The sequence below is a fragment of the Equus quagga genome, chromosome 4, assembly GCF_021613505.1.
Source record: "Equus quagga isolate Etosha38 chromosome 4, UCLA_HA_Equagga_1.0, whole genome shotgun sequence".
Classification (NCBI taxonomy): domain Eukaryota; kingdom Metazoa; phylum Chordata; class Mammalia; order Perissodactyla; family Equidae; genus Equus; species Equus quagga.
The window spans coordinates 37,878,249-37,897,029 of NC_060270.1; the positions used below are offsets into that span (position 1 = coordinate 37,878,249).

Below are 18,781 nucleotides of genomic sequence, written 5' to 3' on the forward strand. Positions count from 1 at the left end.
CATATTATATATAGAAAACCCTAAAGACTCTGCCCAAAGACTGTTAGATCTAATAAACAAATTCAGTAAAGTTGCAGAACATAAAATCAATATACAAACATCAGTGTATAGTGTATAGTGTTTCTATACACTAACAATGAACTATCAGAAAGCGAAATTAAGAAAATAATCCCATTTATAATAGCATCAAAAACAATAAAATACTTAGCAACAAATTTAACCAAGGAGGTGAAAGTTCCGTACACTGAAAACTACAAGACGCTGAAAGCTATGAGACACTGATAAATAAAACTGAAGAAGATACAAATAAATGGAAAGATATTCTGTGCTCATGGATTGGGAGAATTAGGAGTTAAAATGTCCATACTACCTAAAACCATCTGTTGAGTCAGCACAATTCCTATTAAAATTCCAAAGGCATTTTTTCACAAAAACAGAAAAAAAATCCTAAAATTTGTATGGAACCATAACAGACCCTGAATAGCCAAAGCAATCTTGAGAAGGAAGAACAAAGCTGGAGGCTTTCAAATTTCCTGATTTCAAATTATATAACAAATTGATAGTAAAACAAAAGTATGGAATAGGCATAAAAACAGACACATAGATCAATGGAACAGAAAAGAGAGCCCAGAAATAAACTCAGGCATATATAATTGACTAATTTATGAAAAAGGAGCTAAGAATATACAATGGGGAAAGGATAGTGTCTTCAATAAATTATATTCGGGGGGACTGGCCCGTGGCCGAGCGGTTAAGTTCGAGCGCTCTGCTTCGGCAGCCCAGGGTTTTGCTGGTTTGCATCCTGGGTGCGGACATGGCACCACTCATCAAGCCATGCTGAGGTGGCATCCCACATGCCACAACTAGAAGGACCCACAACTAAAATATACAACTACACACCAGGGGCTTTGGGGAGAAAAAGGAAAAATAAAATCTTTAAAATAACAATAATAATAATAAAAATAAATAAATGGTATTGGGAAAACTGGACATATGCAAAAGAATGAAACTGGATCCCTATCTACACCATACACAAAAATCAAATCAAAATGGATTAAAGACTTGAATTTACGACGTGAAACCATAAAACTCCTAGAAGAAAACATAGGAGGTAAGCTCCTTGACATGGATCTGGGCAATTACTTTTTGGATCTGACACTAAAAACAAAGGCAACAAAAGCAAAAATAAACCAGTGGGACTACATCAAACGAAAAAGATTTCTGCACAGGAAACCATCAACAAAATGAAAAGGCAACTTATTAAATGGGAAAAAATATTTGTAAATCACATATCCGATAAGGGGTTAATAACCTAAATATATAAATAACCCACAATTTAACAGCAGAAAAACAAATAATCCAACCTTAAAATGGGGAGAGGAACTGAACAGGCATTTTTCCAAAGATGACATACAAATGGCCAACAGGTACATGAAAAGATGCCCAACATCATTAGTCATCAGAGAAATACAAATCAAAACCACAATGAGATATCACCTCACACCTGTTAGAATGGCTATCATCCAAAAGATAAGAGATGATGCCTTGGCGAGGATGTGGAGAAAACGGAACCACTGTGCCGTTGGCGGGAATGTAAATTGGTTGCAGTCATCAGGGAGGTTCTTCAAAAAATTAAAAATAGAACTACCCCATTTCTGTGTATATATGCAAAGAAAATGAAAACAGCAATCTAAGAGACATCTGCACTCCCATGTTCACTCCAGCATTATTTTCAATAGCTAAGATATGGAAACCTAGGTGCTCGTCAATGGATGAATGGACAAAGAAGATGTGATATAGCTATACAATGGAATTTTATTCAGCAATGAGAAGGAAGAAATCTTGCCATTACGATAATATGGATGGAACTTCAGGGCATTATGCTAAGTGAAATAAGCCAAACAGAGAAAGACAAATACCACCTGGTATCACTTATATGTGGAATTTAAGAGTCAAACTCACAGAAACAGAGGTAGAAAAATGGTTTCCCAGGGCTGGGGGGTGGGGGAAATAGCTTGGTAAAAGGTTACAAACTTTCAGCTATACGATGAATAAGGTCTGAGGACCTAATGCGTAATGTGGTAACTACAGTCGACACTGTATTATATAAAAGAAAGTGGCTAAGAGAGTAGATTGTAAATGTTCTCACCCCCACCTCCCCCAAAAAGATAAATATGTGAGGTGATGATGGATGTGCTAATTAACTAGGGGGAGGAATCCTTTCACAATGTATACATAAATCATCACAATGTCCACTTTAAATATCTCACAATTTTATTTGTCAATTATATCAATAAATCTGAAAAGGAATTTTAAAATTAAAGAAAAAATTCCAGAGGCCAGCCCCATGGCCAAGTGGTTAAGTTTGTGCGCTCCACTTCGGCAGCCCAGGGTTTCACTGGTTTGGATCCTGGGCGCGGACACCTCACTGCTCATCAAGCCATGCTGAGGCGGCATGCCACATGCCACAACTAGAAGGACCCACAACTACGTACCGGGGGACTTTGGGGAGAAAAAGAAAAAAGTAAAATCTTAAAAAAATTCCAGCAGTATTTAACAGCTACATCACCAAACCAAACCGAGTGTTTCCAGTTAATCTCTTTTTTAAACATCTTTTTGGTCTAAGGAACACTTCCTAAAGGTTTGTTTTGTTTTCTGATTATCACTATGTAATTAAAAAAAAATCAACCTTGCTTTTCCTGCCAACGGAGTACATGAGGTGGAAATAAACTGCCATATTTTACTCCTGGGTTAGGGAATCTCAAGCCCTCAGGTTGACTTCATTCATTCAGGTTTCACGGTAAGAGAACTTTGGACACTTCTGGTTCCCATTTATTGCTGCCAAGAATGTTGCAATTGGTCTCGTCTTCTAAAACCCCAAACAAGCCGTTCCCTTCTGTCCTGACCACGGTAAAACCAGCATCGTTAGCCCTCTCTTTTGCAGGTTCTGTCTTTATTTCATGAGCCTCCCTTGCTAAATTCTGTTGGAAAATATGGTCATGGCCTTCTACACGTTCATTTCTGCCTGAGGTTATCCTGGGTAATGCACGAGGCTAAGGTGTCTAACCTAGTTCTTCAGAGTGTTCTTGTCCAGTCTTGACCCTTTGCTCTTCATAGATAAGAACCAGCCTGTGAATTTCACAAACCCTGTTGGGATTTTAATCAGAATATCTACATATCAATTTGAGAAGAGAGATCCTTACAATACTGAGCCTTCCTGTCCATGAACATGGTACACTGCTCTGTTTAGTTCTTTTACCAGTCTTTCAATAAAGTTTTTATAAATCTTCATGAAAGGTCAGCGTGTCTTTTGTTTGATTTATTATGTTTCTTATTGCTACAGTAAATATCTTCAAAAAAATGTTTTCTAAGTTTGTGGCTGTCATACAGAAACAACTGACTTCTGTGTATTCATACTGTATTCAATAATCTTGCTAAGCTCTTATTAATTCTAAAACTGTATCAAAAATTGTTGTGTAAACAATCACATCATCTGTTGACAATGATATTTTATTTCTTCTTTTCTAATCCCTACACTTTTTTCTTTTTTGACTACATTAGTATCTCCAAGTACAATACTGAACCCAAGTAGTGATATCAGGCATCTCTTGTCTTCCTCCTGACCCTAAAAAGAACGCTTTTAATAGTTTACCATTGAGTACGATTACGCTGTAGCTTTTTTAAAGATATTCTTTATGAGAGTTAACTAAATTCCCAGTTTGCCATGAGGATTTTTCACAAACAGACGTTGAGTCTTGTTAAATATTTCTGCATCTGGAGGTGATAATATTTATTTCCTTTAATCTGTTAATATGGTTAATTTTATTTATTAATTTTCTAATGTGAATCCAAACTCACTTTTCTTAGTCATCAAGTGTTTTCATTTCTACAATTACTGAATTCAGCTCGCTAATGATTTTGTTCAGTATTTTTGCATCTATATTCATGAGTGTAAATGTTGTGCTAATTTTCTTTTTCTTATAAACTCACTGTCTGGCTTCATTAACAAAGTTAGGCTACCCTCATAATATATCTTGACAAGTGTTACCTCTTTTTCTCCAGATTTTATATACAACTGGAATTATCAGATTGCTGTAAAGCAATCTAGACCTAGTGGTCTGCTTTGGTTTGGTGACGGGAATGTTTTAAAATAAATAACTTAGTAGTTCTAAGACTATTCAAGGTTTTCTCTTTCTTGAGTCATTTTGATTAAGTTGTATTTTTCTAAGGATTCTCAATTTCATCTAAATTTTCAAATGTACTGGCATAAAGATGTTCAGTTTCTTCTCTAATAGTGCAGCATCAGCAATGTTTTTTTCATTTCTAAAAATTTGTCCTTTTTTCCTTAATTAATTTCACCAGGTTTGTATATGTTTATTATTTATTCCTCTTATTTTCTTTGCTTTCTCCACTGCACTAATTAAGTGAGATGCTTAATTCATTAATTTCAAGCCTTTCTTCTATTGCAGTCATTTAAGACTATGAATTTCCCTTTAGTGTTATCCTACAAGTTATTATTTAATTCTGAATATTTCAATGTGCTTTTTCCTTGACTTATGAATAGGTTGGAAGTGCTTTGAATTTCCAGACATGCAGAGGTTTTCTAGTTATCCTATTGTCATTCATTTTTAACTTTACTGCACTGTGGTCAGAAGAAAACAGTCTGTATGACACAAGTCCTTTGATACTTGTTGAAACTTGCTTTATGGCTTACTGTGCAGCCCATTTTCATAAATGTCCCCTGTATGCTTAAAAATGTTTCTTTTTCAATTGTGTAGTGTTCTATATGTGTACATTAGATCAAGCTTTGCTGATTCTCTAATCTCTTATATTCATACAGGTATTTTGCTTGATCTAACAAGTTACTGAGAGGTATATAAAATCTCAGTATGGTAGTGCATTTGGGAATTTCTCCTACTGTTTCTATCAAATTTGGTTTAGAATTTTAAGACTATGCTGTGAAATGCATAGAAGTTTAGAACTTTTCTATCTTCTTGGTGAACAGAACTTTTATCATTATATAACTGTCTTTACCTCTATGAATGCTTTTGGTCTTAAAGTCTATTTTGCCTCATCTTAATATGCTACACTGGTTTTCTTTTGGTTAGTACTGGACAGTTCTACCTTTTTACTCTGTCTACCTTCAATCTTCCTCTATTTAGATGTGTCACTGATAAACAACGGAGAGGTGAATTTTAGGTTATTTTATCTAACATTTTTTATCTTTTAACTTGATAGTTAAATCCATATACCTTTTTTACGACTGATTAGATTTAGATTCGTTGTTACTAAATTATTTTATACTATTTGTCTTGTTTTTTCTCTTCTTCTCCACATCCTTCCTCTTATCCCTGCCTGCCTTCTTTTGGAATCAGGGGTTTTCTTTTTCTTTCATTTATTTAATTCCCCACCCTCCCTTACTAGTTTTAAAGTTTAAATCTCTTATGTATACTTTTAGTTGTTATCTTAGCTATTCTGAGTATTCTTAACAAAGTCTCAAGTAAATCAATATTTTACCCTCTCCCAGAAGAAACAAGGACTTCACAACACTAACGCCAATCACTCCCTCTCTGCTTAAAATCCACAGTTAACCAGTATTTTATCTAGCTGGCCTTTAAAAGAACTAAAAAACTAAGAATTAGACATAATGGTTTGAAAACATCAATGATGTTTCTCCCCAATCTTCTCATGGCCTGGTGAGTCTAGCAGGATTTCCAATTTCGGCCTTTTCTGGGCTGACCTGTTTTGTACTACACTTAAGACCTCAACTCTAACACTTCACATGGACTATTAGGTGAATGTATGCTAACTCTAAAATAATCTATAAGACAGAAATTAATTGCCTTAATCATATTTTATGTTATTTAATACCGTTACACAGACCATTAAGAATCTCTGTTCTTGTTATCCTGAGATTTTTAATGTACTTCTTTTTTTATCATTAGTGGTCCATTAAATGAGGCTTGGAAGTTTTTTCTCCCCCGTGTGACTTTTTCCCCTCAGTCAATTATTACAATCCCAAATCCAAATTTATTTTCAATAATTATGTGTAATCACAATTTTCATAAATACATCAATTTATTCACCAATTAAATATTTACCAAACACAAAGTACTGTAAGGTAAAAAAACAAACAAAACATACTTCCTATCCTTAAAAGATGCCAGTCTAATTTGAGAAAAATATATGAAAATAGGAAATGACCATATAATATGATAAATATGACCTGAGAGTTTAGAGGAAATATATCTTATGAGGGAAGAGAAAGGCAGACGAGACTTCATGAGGAAATAACATTCTTATGCTATTTGAAGATTTATGATGTCTTTATCCATTCCTAGACACGTGGCAAAAATGATGACACTCCCACAAGACAGCATGAGAGGACAGCCTTTTAGCTTAGAGGAATTCTACCTTCAAGACTTGCTCTGTAAGTCTTGTTATATATTAAGAACATTCCGGTCTGGGCAATTAAATAAACATTTTTAGGGATTAGCTAAGGCACCTAAGGACAGAACTAGGTCAGGAGAAGTCAAGTTTCTCCAAACTTATCCATACTTAATGCTCGATGAAACATACCATTTGTATAAAAGCTCATGTCTTAGAAATGTTTACCAAGCATAATTTTACTCTGTCAACGATTAGCAGATACACTGAGACAGAGTCTCAAGTCTCTGGACCTTGGTTTACTTTTGAAACAACGAAGAGTCTGGGAAAAAGAATCCCTGCGGCCTCTTCCTACCATAATACTATGATAAGAGTATGCCAGAGTAATAACATAAATGTATGACCAATAATGAGACAATTCAGCTGGATACTCACTTGGACACATTGCCCACGACTATTGTTTTCTTTACAAAAAGTCGTGAAGTCTCATCTCCTGTGAGATCAGCATTCCGCTGCTCTGTTTTATGGGAGCCAGTAATAACAGAAGTGTCCTGAAAAACATCATAATCAATTTTCATTTTCAATTTGGACAATTTTTAATAGGCAGAAACCATAAAATCATACAAGGTAAGAATAGAATAACAGAATTTTTTATTATTACAAAATTTTCTTTCTTTGTGGCATCTCTGAGCATGAAAGAATACTTTTACTCTGATTTTTGCATCAGTTTATATAAAGTTTATACACTATAATTCCACGTGTTTTTTTTAACAGTCATACACATTTGCTTTGTATATACAAATAAGATGTGGAAACTATTATAACAGTTACCTCTAAGAAATGGGAATATGGAAGGGTCAATGGAATTTTCTTTTCAACCTTCTGTACCATCAAAAATCTTCAGTGAGAAGTAATATAATGGTTAACTAACAGTTTGACCATGGAAACAGATGGCCAGGGATTAAATCCTGACTTTTCCATTTACTAGATGTGTAACCTTGGATTGTTTTTTTATTTTTTTGAGGAAGATTAGCCCTGAGCTAACTGCTGCCAATCCTCCTCTTTTCGCTGAGGAAGACTGGCCCTGAGCTAACATCCATGCCCATCTTCCTCTACTTTATATGGAGGACGCCTACCACAGTGTGGCGTGCCAAGCAGTGCTGGGATCCGAACCGGTAAACCCCAGGCCGCACAAGCAGAACATGCGCACTTAACCACTGCGCCACCGGGCCAGCCCCAACCTTGGGTTATTACTTAACTTCTTTGTCTCAATTTTCTCATCCATAAAATAAGGATGATAATAGTACCTGTCTCACACGAATGTTTTGTATAGTTCTTAGAAAAGTGCCTGGTATATAGGAAATACTAAATATTTATTACATAAACATGAGCATGTATATTATATAAAAGATGGTAAGTTTCTAAATCCTTTGACCAGTATGACCTAAATTCTTTTTAATTAGAAAAAGAAAAACATGCAGTACTTGCCCAGAAATAATACTGGAAAGAGTCAAGTAACTCCAAACATTAAGAATTCTGATTTTTGGGTGGTGGCATTATGAATGATTTTTCTAATTTTTTTCACTTTTCTGTATTTTACAATTTTCAACAATGAACACATATGAATTTATAATCAGAAAAAAAATTTTTAATTTATTTTTATCAAAAATGAATCAAATCCTTGATGTATGAATACGCGGAAAGCATCCTGGAAAGTTTCTCTATTTGAGAACACATGGCTGAGAAAAATCATTGGTCTCATCCAATAAGGACTCTACAGCCAAACATGATACCAAGAAGTTCAGAACAGCTTGAGATGGGAACTTGAATGACAAAGTGGCAGGTTCAAAGAGCAATAAATGGTTTTCAGTTCTATTTATTATTTGTCAAATTTCCTCCATTTATCAAAGCTTCTAGAATATAAAGCTTCACAGAGAAACTTCTGAAGAGCCATTGCTCTTGAGAGAATAAACATGATACAGTAGAAGGACCTTGGGCAAGGTCACAGCATTGACCTTGAATCCTGAAGGTTTCTTTCATATCTACATAACAGCATGCAGGAACTGAGCCACACACAGGAGCACTGAACTCTAACATCAGAAAGACCTAAGTTTTCCAGTTCTGATATTTCTGAACAAATACAACTTTAAACCTCATTGAGACTCTGTTTCCCCATCTCTAAAAGGGAAATAATTAACTTAAATGAGATAATACGTGCATACTTAATAAATACTGGCTCCCTCTTCCTTTGGCTCCCTCCCACCCATGCAACTATACCCTTCCAGTATTTCGGATTGGTCTCTGCTCCACATTGTTTGAGAGTCTTTCCTCTATATCCATATTGCTGTTATTGTCTTTATCAGATAAGAAGTCATTGTGTTGAGATAAAGAATCACTTTCTGAATGATTGGCTGATGGTGTTTCTGATCTCTGATTGGCAGGAGATGATGACCTAGATGGTGATTCCAAAAACTTCTTGATAGCAGGATGATTAAAAACCATTGTATCACATGTCTTTGATCCCTGTAAGAATGAAAGCAAGCAAAACAAACTTTTAGTCAAATCCACCAAAAGTAGGCAAAATTTTGATCTTTCCAAAACCCTTATCTATTTTGGGATCATGCTTAAAATCCTTCAAAATTCCCCCACACCCAGAAAATAAAGTCCAAACTCCTTAAGATGGTCTGACCAACAAAACAAAAACTAGAGAGTGATAAATAATTATGCAAAGGTCCTAACACTAAAAGCTAAAGATGTAAAGTCCTCTGAAGGTAAATGAAAAATAAACATATAGTAATACACAGAAAATAAGATGTAACTTTAAAAAAATAAGTCTCACTTTCCTTTACACAAACATATCAACTGCTCTAAATAAAACATTCCATTAAAAGACATATAAAGATTAAAGAAAGTATATGTAAAATAGCCTCAACATAGGAGTAAAACATAGTAAGGAAAGCTTTAAAATGATTAATACCAATATATAAAGTCTGTCCTCAGTCCAGCCCTGAAGCCTAGGGCATTTTTCTGTATCTTGTTACTTACATACAAAATACAGTGTGTTCTGTTATGATGCGATACACTGTACTTATGTTGCTAAGAAGCCCAGTTTTTAAAAATTGTGCTGTTAAAATAATTGTTTTAGTGAGCAAAAAGGAACCAGAGACTAGTGTTTCAGAGTCAAAGCAACAAAGCTGATGAATTTCAATAATAAAAGTTTTTTAAAAAGCTATAAATGGGGGCCGGCCCCATGGCCGAGGGGTTAAGTTCGCGTGCTCCACTTCGACGGCCCAGGGTTTCACCAGTTGGGATCCTGGGCGCAGACATGGCACTGCTCATCAGGCCATGCTGGGGCGGCATCCCACATGCCACAACTAGAAGAACCCACAACTAAAAATACACAACTATGTACCGGGGAGCTTTGGGGAGAAAAGGGAAAAATAAAATCTTTAAAAAAAAAAAAGCTTTAAAAGATATTTTGGGAACAAGTGGATAAATGTGAATATGGACTGGTTACCATATAACATTAGGAAATCATTCTCTTAGGTGTTGTGATGACATAGAAGAATGTCCTTTAGGAAATATGTGATTAAAGTGTTTAAGAGTAAGGTGTCATGATACCTGGAACTTATTTTCAAATGTTTTAGAGAAAAATAAGATAAAACCAAATAAGGCAAAACATTAAAATTGTTGAAACTGATGATGATGCATAAACAGGTACTTGTTTCAACTTTTCCGTAGCTTTGAAATTTTTCACAAGAAATACGGGGAAAAAAACCAGGGCTTCTTAAATAGGGTACATCTACTGAAAACAGAAATTGCTGTTCATTAGCAGTAAAAGATCAGAGGAAAATCAATCGATCTATAACATACTCCAAAGTTAACCATAATCAAATGAAGAGGAATATGAGAAGTTAGAACAGGGTCTCAGTCACCTTTTACCTGCAAACCACAGCAACAGTGCTAACAATTAGTAGAAGAGGGATTAAGCAAAAAGGAAAAAACATTACTTAAGATTACTGACAGAGAGGTATGATTAAAGGATGATGGCTGAACACAGCATAAAGTCTGTGTGCTTCCCCAGGATGGCAGGCTAGGCTTCTTGCATTCTAAAGGTCAACAGGAGAAATGTTTCAAAGGCAGGGATTCCATCTCAACCCCCAGGTCCCCTTCATACAACAAATATGAGTGGCCAGAAATGACTGCATGAGGGAAACTTACCTCAGAAACTTTTAGAAGTCCTGCAGAAGCATAGTAGTTTGCGACAATGCAGGCACGAAGTTTATCCATCATCCTTCTTGCCTCAATCAGTCGCTAAAAACAAGTATTAACTCATTAGTTTAAAAAATGGAAATGACAGAAAAGATACACCAACAATTCATAAAAAAAGAAATGCAAATGACCAAAAAAAGTTCAACTTGTCTAATAACCAAAGACAGACAAATAAAAATGACCATTTTCCACCTATCAGATTTTGGCAAAAGACTTAAAAGAATGACAAAAACCAATGTTTGCAAGAGTTCATAGACATATTAATATGTATATTTCTGTGTCTATATGCATATTTGTTGAGAAATATCCACAAAGATATGAGCACAAGAGCAAAGAGGAATTATCTTTCAGGATGGTATTTGTTTTTATCCTTTTCTTCAATTTCATATAAAGACACAAAAAGTACATGTCTTTTTTCCAAAAACGAGAAAACTTTTTAAAAGACAAGTAATCCGCTTCAGTGGCCCAGGTTCGTTTCCAGGTCACGGAACCACACCACCTATCTGTCAGTTCCCATGCTGTGGCAGCAGCTCACATGGAAGAACTGGAGGGACTTATACACAACCATGCACTGGGGCTTTGGGGAGGAAAAAAAAGGGGAAGATTGGCAACAGATGTTAACTCAGGGTGAATCTTTCCCTGCAAAAAAAAAAAAAAAAATGACAAGCAAAGGGGAAAAACCAACCATGATTCTATCTCAGTAGATTTCTTCAATACATCATGTATAGATTTTTTTCAATAGCTTTGGGTCTTTTAGAAATTTATCATCATTATACCTGGTCAATGACTTCAATTTCATGTTCCTTATTCTTCATTTCAAGTGCAAATTGTTCCTTGATAATAGTCTCGATCTTCTGCACAGCAGCATCTCGAGCTGCACAAAGAACATAAAATAATCCAAGGTTTAATTAATCAGCAGCTGTCTTGATTTAAGTCAGCAAGCAAGAAAAGACACCCAGCAAACAGTAACTCTGAAGAGGAGAAACCTAGTGGCCATCACTTTAACCACAATGATGAAAAGTCAGCACCACTAATACTGGGGCAAACTGACCTCATGTGTTCTCTGACATGATGCAAGAGAAGACTACATTGCTCTGTGGCATTCCTGCCAAAAATGCTGAATTTAACCATGGGGAACATCAGGCAAACCTAAATCAAAGGACATTCTACAAAAGAACTGGCTTATACTTTTCAAATATTAAAGTCAAGAAAGACAAAAAAAAGTTGAGGAAATCAAAAGAGACTAAAGAGATATGACAACTAAATGCACTCGGTGATCTTGGACTGGATCCTGGAGAGGGGAAAATAGTTATAAAATACAACACTGGGACAACAGTAAAACCTGAATATGGACCACAGATTCGATAATGTAATGTATAAATGTTAACATTTCCTGGTTTTGATATATGGTTGCATAAGAGAATGTCCTTAAGACATATACAAAAGTGTTCACAGGTGTCCAATTTATTTTCTGATGATTTAGAAAGAATGACGTGCATATATATCTGTATACATACACACATTTGTCTATGTTGTGTGTGTGTAGGTGTGTGTTTGGGGGTGGGGGAGAAGAATGATAAACTAAATGATGCAAAATGCAAACAACTGGTAAATTAATCTGCATAAAAGACATATGGGTACTCCTTGCAATTTCTCTGTTTGAAATTTTATCAAAATAAAATTACCAAAAAAGAAAAAACACTCGTGAAAGTTCTGAGAGAAATATTTGGTGATCTTTGAAAAACAACAGCCCCAAGGAGAAAGAAAGTAGAGAGCTAGCTAGAGGGAGAGGTAGTCTGTGACACTAGAGCAGTTCATAACAAGGCAGAAGTTTCATTCTGTAGAGAAGGATCTAGCAAGCAATTCAGTAGTTTCTGATCACAACCACTTGAAGGAATGAGCAAAGAAAGAATTCATAAGGAAAGAAAATGCCTCTGAAGATAATAAAACTGAGATGACGACTACTCAAAGTAACATGCAAGTCAAAGAGTAAAAACAGCGGAATATGAAATGTAGCTTGATACAAGAGAATAAAAAAAAGAGCTGAGTGACTGCTTGAAAAACCTGGGATTTTGCAAAATGATTCTGTGTTTGTAATATGAAAAAATCGCCATGCATACTTCGGAGTATATGAAAAGCTGCACAAAAAAATGGACCCTTTGATCATCCATGCCATTTTCTCCCCATAAAATATGCCGTTAGATTGGCAATTTAAAACTAGTAATGATATAAGCATTCTTGTGGATATGTGTGCACGAAGGCAAATGACTGATTTCTCTCATATTTGAGGAAAAGAATATTTTCTAATATTATTGTATTTATCCTTGCATATATAAACCTTGTAACAGAAATCAGCAGACACTCTTACAGGAGGCTGAAAGCCAGAAACTGTGATCACTAAAGGCTATTTATCATAACCTCCTCAGAAAGAAACACTTCTAAATTATCTCTTTCATGGAATAAGTAAAAACAAAAACAAAACAACAAACAAAATAAAACAACATAAGCAAAGGAAAGCATCCCACCAAATCTACACTGAGAAAAGTTCTGAAAAATAAAAATACAGTTTGGGATTAAGTAGAGTATGGACACCAAAAGGAAGAAGAGCAAACTGTCATTTAGTAACAAAAACTATCCCTTCTTACACTGAGTATTTGGGAACTGATACTAGATTTAAACTGAAATTACCATGTTTACTAAAATAATCAGTTTTCTCTATTCTTATTTTTATTTTAAAAGAAAAGTTATGTCATGTGATACATTTGAATAATGGATTTAAGTTTCAGGATACTTTCACATTTATTTGGCTTATTAGTGAAACATTTCCTTGTGAATAAAATTACAACTGAATGGAGGGGAAAAGCTGTAGTTAAATGCTTTCATTATTTGGAATTGGATTTGATAATTCTCTGTCCACAAACACTTTTAGGGGTACATATGACTTGATTCCACTTACAGTCAGGAATTTTCCTCACCACTTAAATTCCAGGGGTCCTAATCTTTGAGGAGCTGTAATACCTTATCCGTGATTATGATGACTTCTTTACCCAGCTATACATATTAACTTAGGTAAATTTATTATTTAAATAAACAGTACTAAATTTCAGCAATGTCTTTTAAAAACTCAAATTTAGCAACTTTTTTTGAGATAGCTTAAAACATTATGCGTAACTACAAGACATAATTGATGATTTGCTAATTATATGATCTTGGGCAAGTAGGTTAATGCCTTTGAGCCTTAACTTAACCACAAGCAGGAGTTAAACTACATTAATGTTTCCCAAATTTCCATCATTCATATACCACCTTCAAGATACCTACAACATCTGAGTACCATGAAAAACATCTAATTAACACAATTAAATAATACTTAAAAATAATTTTAGCCTCATCCTAAGCAACAGTAGTCATGAAACTGTTAGTCTGATAAGACCATCATCTTTTTCATAGACACTAAAATAACACATAACTACTAAAGTAAAAAACCTTAATCCATGTACCACCTGTAATCATCTCACATGATACCACACGGTAGTATACATAAGACTTTATGATCATATCTAACCTACAATGATAGCTAAACTTACATCCTGTCTCATTGTTAATGCTTTCACTGTCTACCTGATTGTGTCCTGCCTTTTATGCTGCACGTAGTGTCTTACTTAAACAGAACACAAATCTCTTCAAATTATGCACAACAATGGAAATGCATTTCATTTTAGTTCCTATAAATCTCATAGGGAGGCATATGTCAACAAAGAAATGACTTCCTAAGGCAGGCGAATTTCTACCTGAATTCTCAATTGCTTTATGCCGCTTATTCGGAAGGGCCACAGACACATCCTCATAATCAGGGTCAGTTTCTTTGATTGTTCGCTTGATTCCAGACATGATGACATTCGTTCTTCACTGTGAAGCAATCATAAATAAATTCATTAATAACACTGCTTGAAACTAGTACTTATAAACATATGTTTACACACAAAGGGAATAAATATTACATAATACTGATACTTGTAAGTCTCGTGTAAATATGCATACATCCCTTTTAAAGCCAAAAGCATAACTAATGACCAAAGTTTACTGGGGGAAAAAAATCATCATCTGTTACAAGGCATAGATTTCCCTTTCAAGAGAAAATCCTTTAACAAGGCCGCATATTGTTCAGACTTTTCAAAAGGAGCCAGGCTTTCATGGAAGGGCCCTCATAAGGAAAGGAAAGAAACCAGACTTCGATGAGAGCACGGTAAGCCCACACGGTACCTTGGAATTCATAATGCATCCAAGCATATTACAAAATATCAGCAATACAGCTTAGGTCTCAATAAATAATTTATCATATAAATTCTCTCTGGTACTTACACAGTGTCTGCTACATAACAGGTACTCGACAAACATTATTGTTACTGATCATTTAATACTACTCAGGAAAAACATAAACAGGGCTGGCCCTGTGGCCGAGTGGTTACGTTTGCATACTCTGCTTTGGCAGCCCAGGGTTTTGCCGGTTCAGATCCTGGGCATGGACCTAGCACAGCTCATGAGGCCATGCTGAGGGGGCATCCCACATGCCACAACTAGAAGGACTCACAACTAAAAACATACAACTATGTACCGGGGGGCTTTGGGAAGAAGAAGGAAACATAAACTCTTTAAAAAAAAATAATAAACCACAAACAGTATAGACTCATATTAAACTAGTGAAATACGGTAAACAAGTATTAGGTATAAAAGTCTTTGAATAAAACAATCCCATAAATTCTCTAGATCTGCATTGTCCCAACACATTAGCCACTAGCCATTTGTGGCTATTTAAAGTTAATTAAAATTAAATAAAATTTAAAATTCAGTTCCTTTTTTCCACATTTCAATTTTTCACATTTCAGAACTAGCCACAATTCAAGTACTCAACAGCCATCAGTGGCTAGTAGCTACTATAGTGGACAGTGCAAATATAGAACATGTACATCACTGCAAAAAGTTCTACTAGACTCTACCCTTCTCACAAATTGTGTTTCATTGAGCACTTACTTATTTTTCATGAGTCAGTTTAGGAAATACTGTCCAGACCAGCACTGTTCAAAAGAAATCTTAAAATTTTCTATCACATTAGAAAAAGAAATGGGTGAAGTTAATTTTAATAATACATTTTATTTAACTAACGTATGTAAAATATTATTATTCCAACAATGTAATCAATATAAACAATTTAGCAATAAGATATTTTACATTCTTATCTTTGTCCTAAGTCTTTAAAATTGGTGTCTACTTCACACTTGGAGTACATCTCGATTTGGACTAGCCACGTTTCAAAGGCTCAACCACCACCTGTGGCTAGTGGTTCCCTCACTGGGCAGCGAGGGTCTACTGACAGATAAGAAAAAAGGTCCAGGGTGGTTAGGTAAGCTGCCCCTTAGCACATTAATCTACGACACAGAAAAGACAAGAAGAGCTCCCTGATTTCCAAACCTCTGCTCCACCACTAACGGAGATTACCTAACCAAAGGCAAAAATACACAATACATATCTATTGAGGTAATAAAAAGTTTTAAAATAAAATTAATGAAAACCTTAACTCAAAAATATTTGTCTTTATTCACTCAATGTTAAAAGTGAAATAATTTAAAAGTCTCTCAGCTCTTGGTCCAGTTCTTTCACCCATCTCAGACAGACTCACTTGACTCAGCTGGGAGAGACTCACTGCGTAATGATATAGATGCAAATCCTGGATCAAAGAGAACACTTTTCCTGTAACTGTTATCTTGTGTAATATTCCTAAGCTTAAAAATGTTCTAAAAACCCCTGGCATTACAAAAATCTCGAATTAAACCGTTTAAGTTTGTTCACAATCATTAACACCTGCTGTAATTTAGAACAAAAAAGAGTCTTTATTTTTCGAGAGGCGCTGAATTCAACTGTTATCTTCTGTCTTTAAAGCGTATAAAAAGTGAGAGTAGGGGGCTGGCCGGGTTGCATAGTGGTTAAGTTCGCGCGCTCTGCTTCAGCGGCCCAGGGTTCACTGGTTCGGATCCCATGTGCAGACCTGCACACCACTCATCAAGCCATGCCTTGGTGGCGTCCCACACACAAAATAGAGGAAGACTGGCACAGATGTTAGCTCAGTGACAATCTTCCTCTAGCAAAAAGAGGAAGATTGGCAGCAGATGTTAGCTCAAGGCCAATCTTCCTCACAAAAACAAAACAAAAAAGTGAGGAAAGTCTTATTCTTTTAGCCTTCTCCATTTGGTCTGCAACTAGTTTTAGACAACCTGTGAAAGTCTTGGGCACTTATATAAACAATATATTCTTAAAAGTCAATAACCCTCATTCCTTTTTCCTTAATGCAGATAGCAAAAAAACCCACTTCCTACCCTTAGAGAAACCTAGACTCAGAGGCAGCTACATCCCAGCAGCCCTCCAAATGTGTTCCTGCACCACACCCTTTTCCTCAGTGACCACCGTCTTTACAATTTGCCAAGAGTCTTATGGGATTATCTGTAACATGAGTGACTCCAGCATCATTTTCACTCCTCCATTCCATGGACTTCATAATCTGCATGTTCTCCTCCCACCCCCAAGTAATCTCAAGAATAACAGTGGCTCGTCCCCAGAAAGGCTGGGGACCCCTGAAGAAAATAGGATTTTATTTTACCCTCACTTAAAGGATGAAGCGAAACTCTCTTTTGACTTTTGCTCTCAAACTAGGGGACTAGAATTTGGTGGTGAAGGGGGGTGGGGTGGGTGGGGAAGAAACCACCAATGAGTTAACATGTACTGCCAAGGTATTTCATATTTCATGCAGCCCTGTAATAAAGCCTTTCCTGTCATCTTTGGGCATAGACTTGAGCTTCCAATAAACATGTTTAGAAAGATTTAGGTCTGTATACACATGGCACATTCAAGTATATGCTAGCTACGGCAAGGCACATCTGCGGAGGCATGCTCTCATCATGATGTAATAAGTGAGCGGATGGAATGTGTAACCAAGGACCCACGGTAATACTGAGTTTTGGATTCTTCTTGTCTGACTTTGAGATTTATGAAGAGGAAATGTGAGCAGTTGCTAGACACTGTCAGATTCAATTCTGAAACAAAATGTCCCACTAATCCTCTTTAGGTTTTCAAGCATATGAATCAGAGGAAATTGAAAAGAATACTGAGATGGTCATGTGAACTGTTTAAGAAATCTGTTTCTGTTTATAATTTACATCTGTGAGATTTTCTCCTTACCATGGGATCAAATCCAAATACAGAAATACATGCAATGCTGATTCCTCCAATTTAAAATTTTCTCATTGAAACCACCTCATTGTAAAAAGTAAATGTGTCAATTTAAATTCAGAAAATACATGTCTTTTTCCCATGCATGATGTAAGCCAGCAAAACTACCCTGTATCACACCCACTCAAATAATATAAACAAGTGAGTTTTTGACAAAGGTTAAAGATAAAAACAAAACGAAACCTTTTAAAGTTCTATACTTTGAAATAGACCCCAAGAGAAAAATATTTTTAAAAGAAATTGCATAGTGAAAAACGCAAAAATTATGTAATACAGTCACTAGAAATTCTTAGTAAAAGGTATTAATTCTCATGTCACAGAAGACACAGAACCCGTAGAACCTAATTCTAGAACTCTGCACATCTTACAAGATGTGATCAATTCTTGGGGGAAGGAGTAAAATCTGATATATGATATTTGAAAAATCTGCCATGTACCATGTGAGGTATCTTCTCAACATAAAATTCTACGATCATCACGGCATTTGAATTCATTAGGACCACTGAACTTTGTGCTCTCACTCAAGACAAGTGCTCCCACCTGATTTAAAAGGGTAGACAGGGAGGAGCAGTGCATCCTTTTCCACCTGCTTCCATACAGACAGATGTTCCTAAGATGTTAAAATGATTTTATAATTCTTTGGCCCTGTCCTTTTTATATGCTTCACTTCAAACAAAATAACTTATCCTTTGTAAACAAAACAACCAGTTTTCCTTTATTAAATATCTGGAGAGAATCTACAATCCATTCCCCTGTTTTAGACAAAGAGACATTTTTAAAAAGTCTACAAAAACCAAGAGGAGAACAGATAAACAAATTGAGGTATACCCAATGAACTCCT

General features: G+C 35.6%; 1 protein-coding gene across 3 annotated transcripts in view; it reads right to left on the reverse strand.

The window, feature by feature from the left end:
* YEATS2 (YEATS domain containing 2) overlaps positions 1 to 18,781 on the reverse strand; it is a 100,505-nt gene that overhangs the window by 67,890 nt on the left and 13,834 nt on the right. For all 3 annotated transcript variants that reach the window (XM_046658411.1, XM_046658412.1, XM_046658410.1), the window contains exons 2-6: positions 14,451 to 14,568; positions 11,436 to 11,533; positions 10,609 to 10,701; positions 8,665 to 8,910; positions 6,823 to 6,938 (exon numbers count right to left, since the gene is read on the reverse strand). In XM_046658411.1, the coding sequence (XP_046514367.1) occupies positions 6,823 to 6,938; positions 8,665 to 8,910; positions 10,609 to 10,701; positions 11,436 to 11,533; positions 14,451 to 14,550 (653 nt within the window). In that variant the 5' untranslated portion in view covers positions 14,551 to 14,568. The remainder of the gene's footprint in view (positions 1 to 6,822; positions 6,939 to 8,664; positions 8,911 to 10,608; positions 10,702 to 11,435; positions 11,534 to 14,450; positions 14,569 to 18,781) is intronic.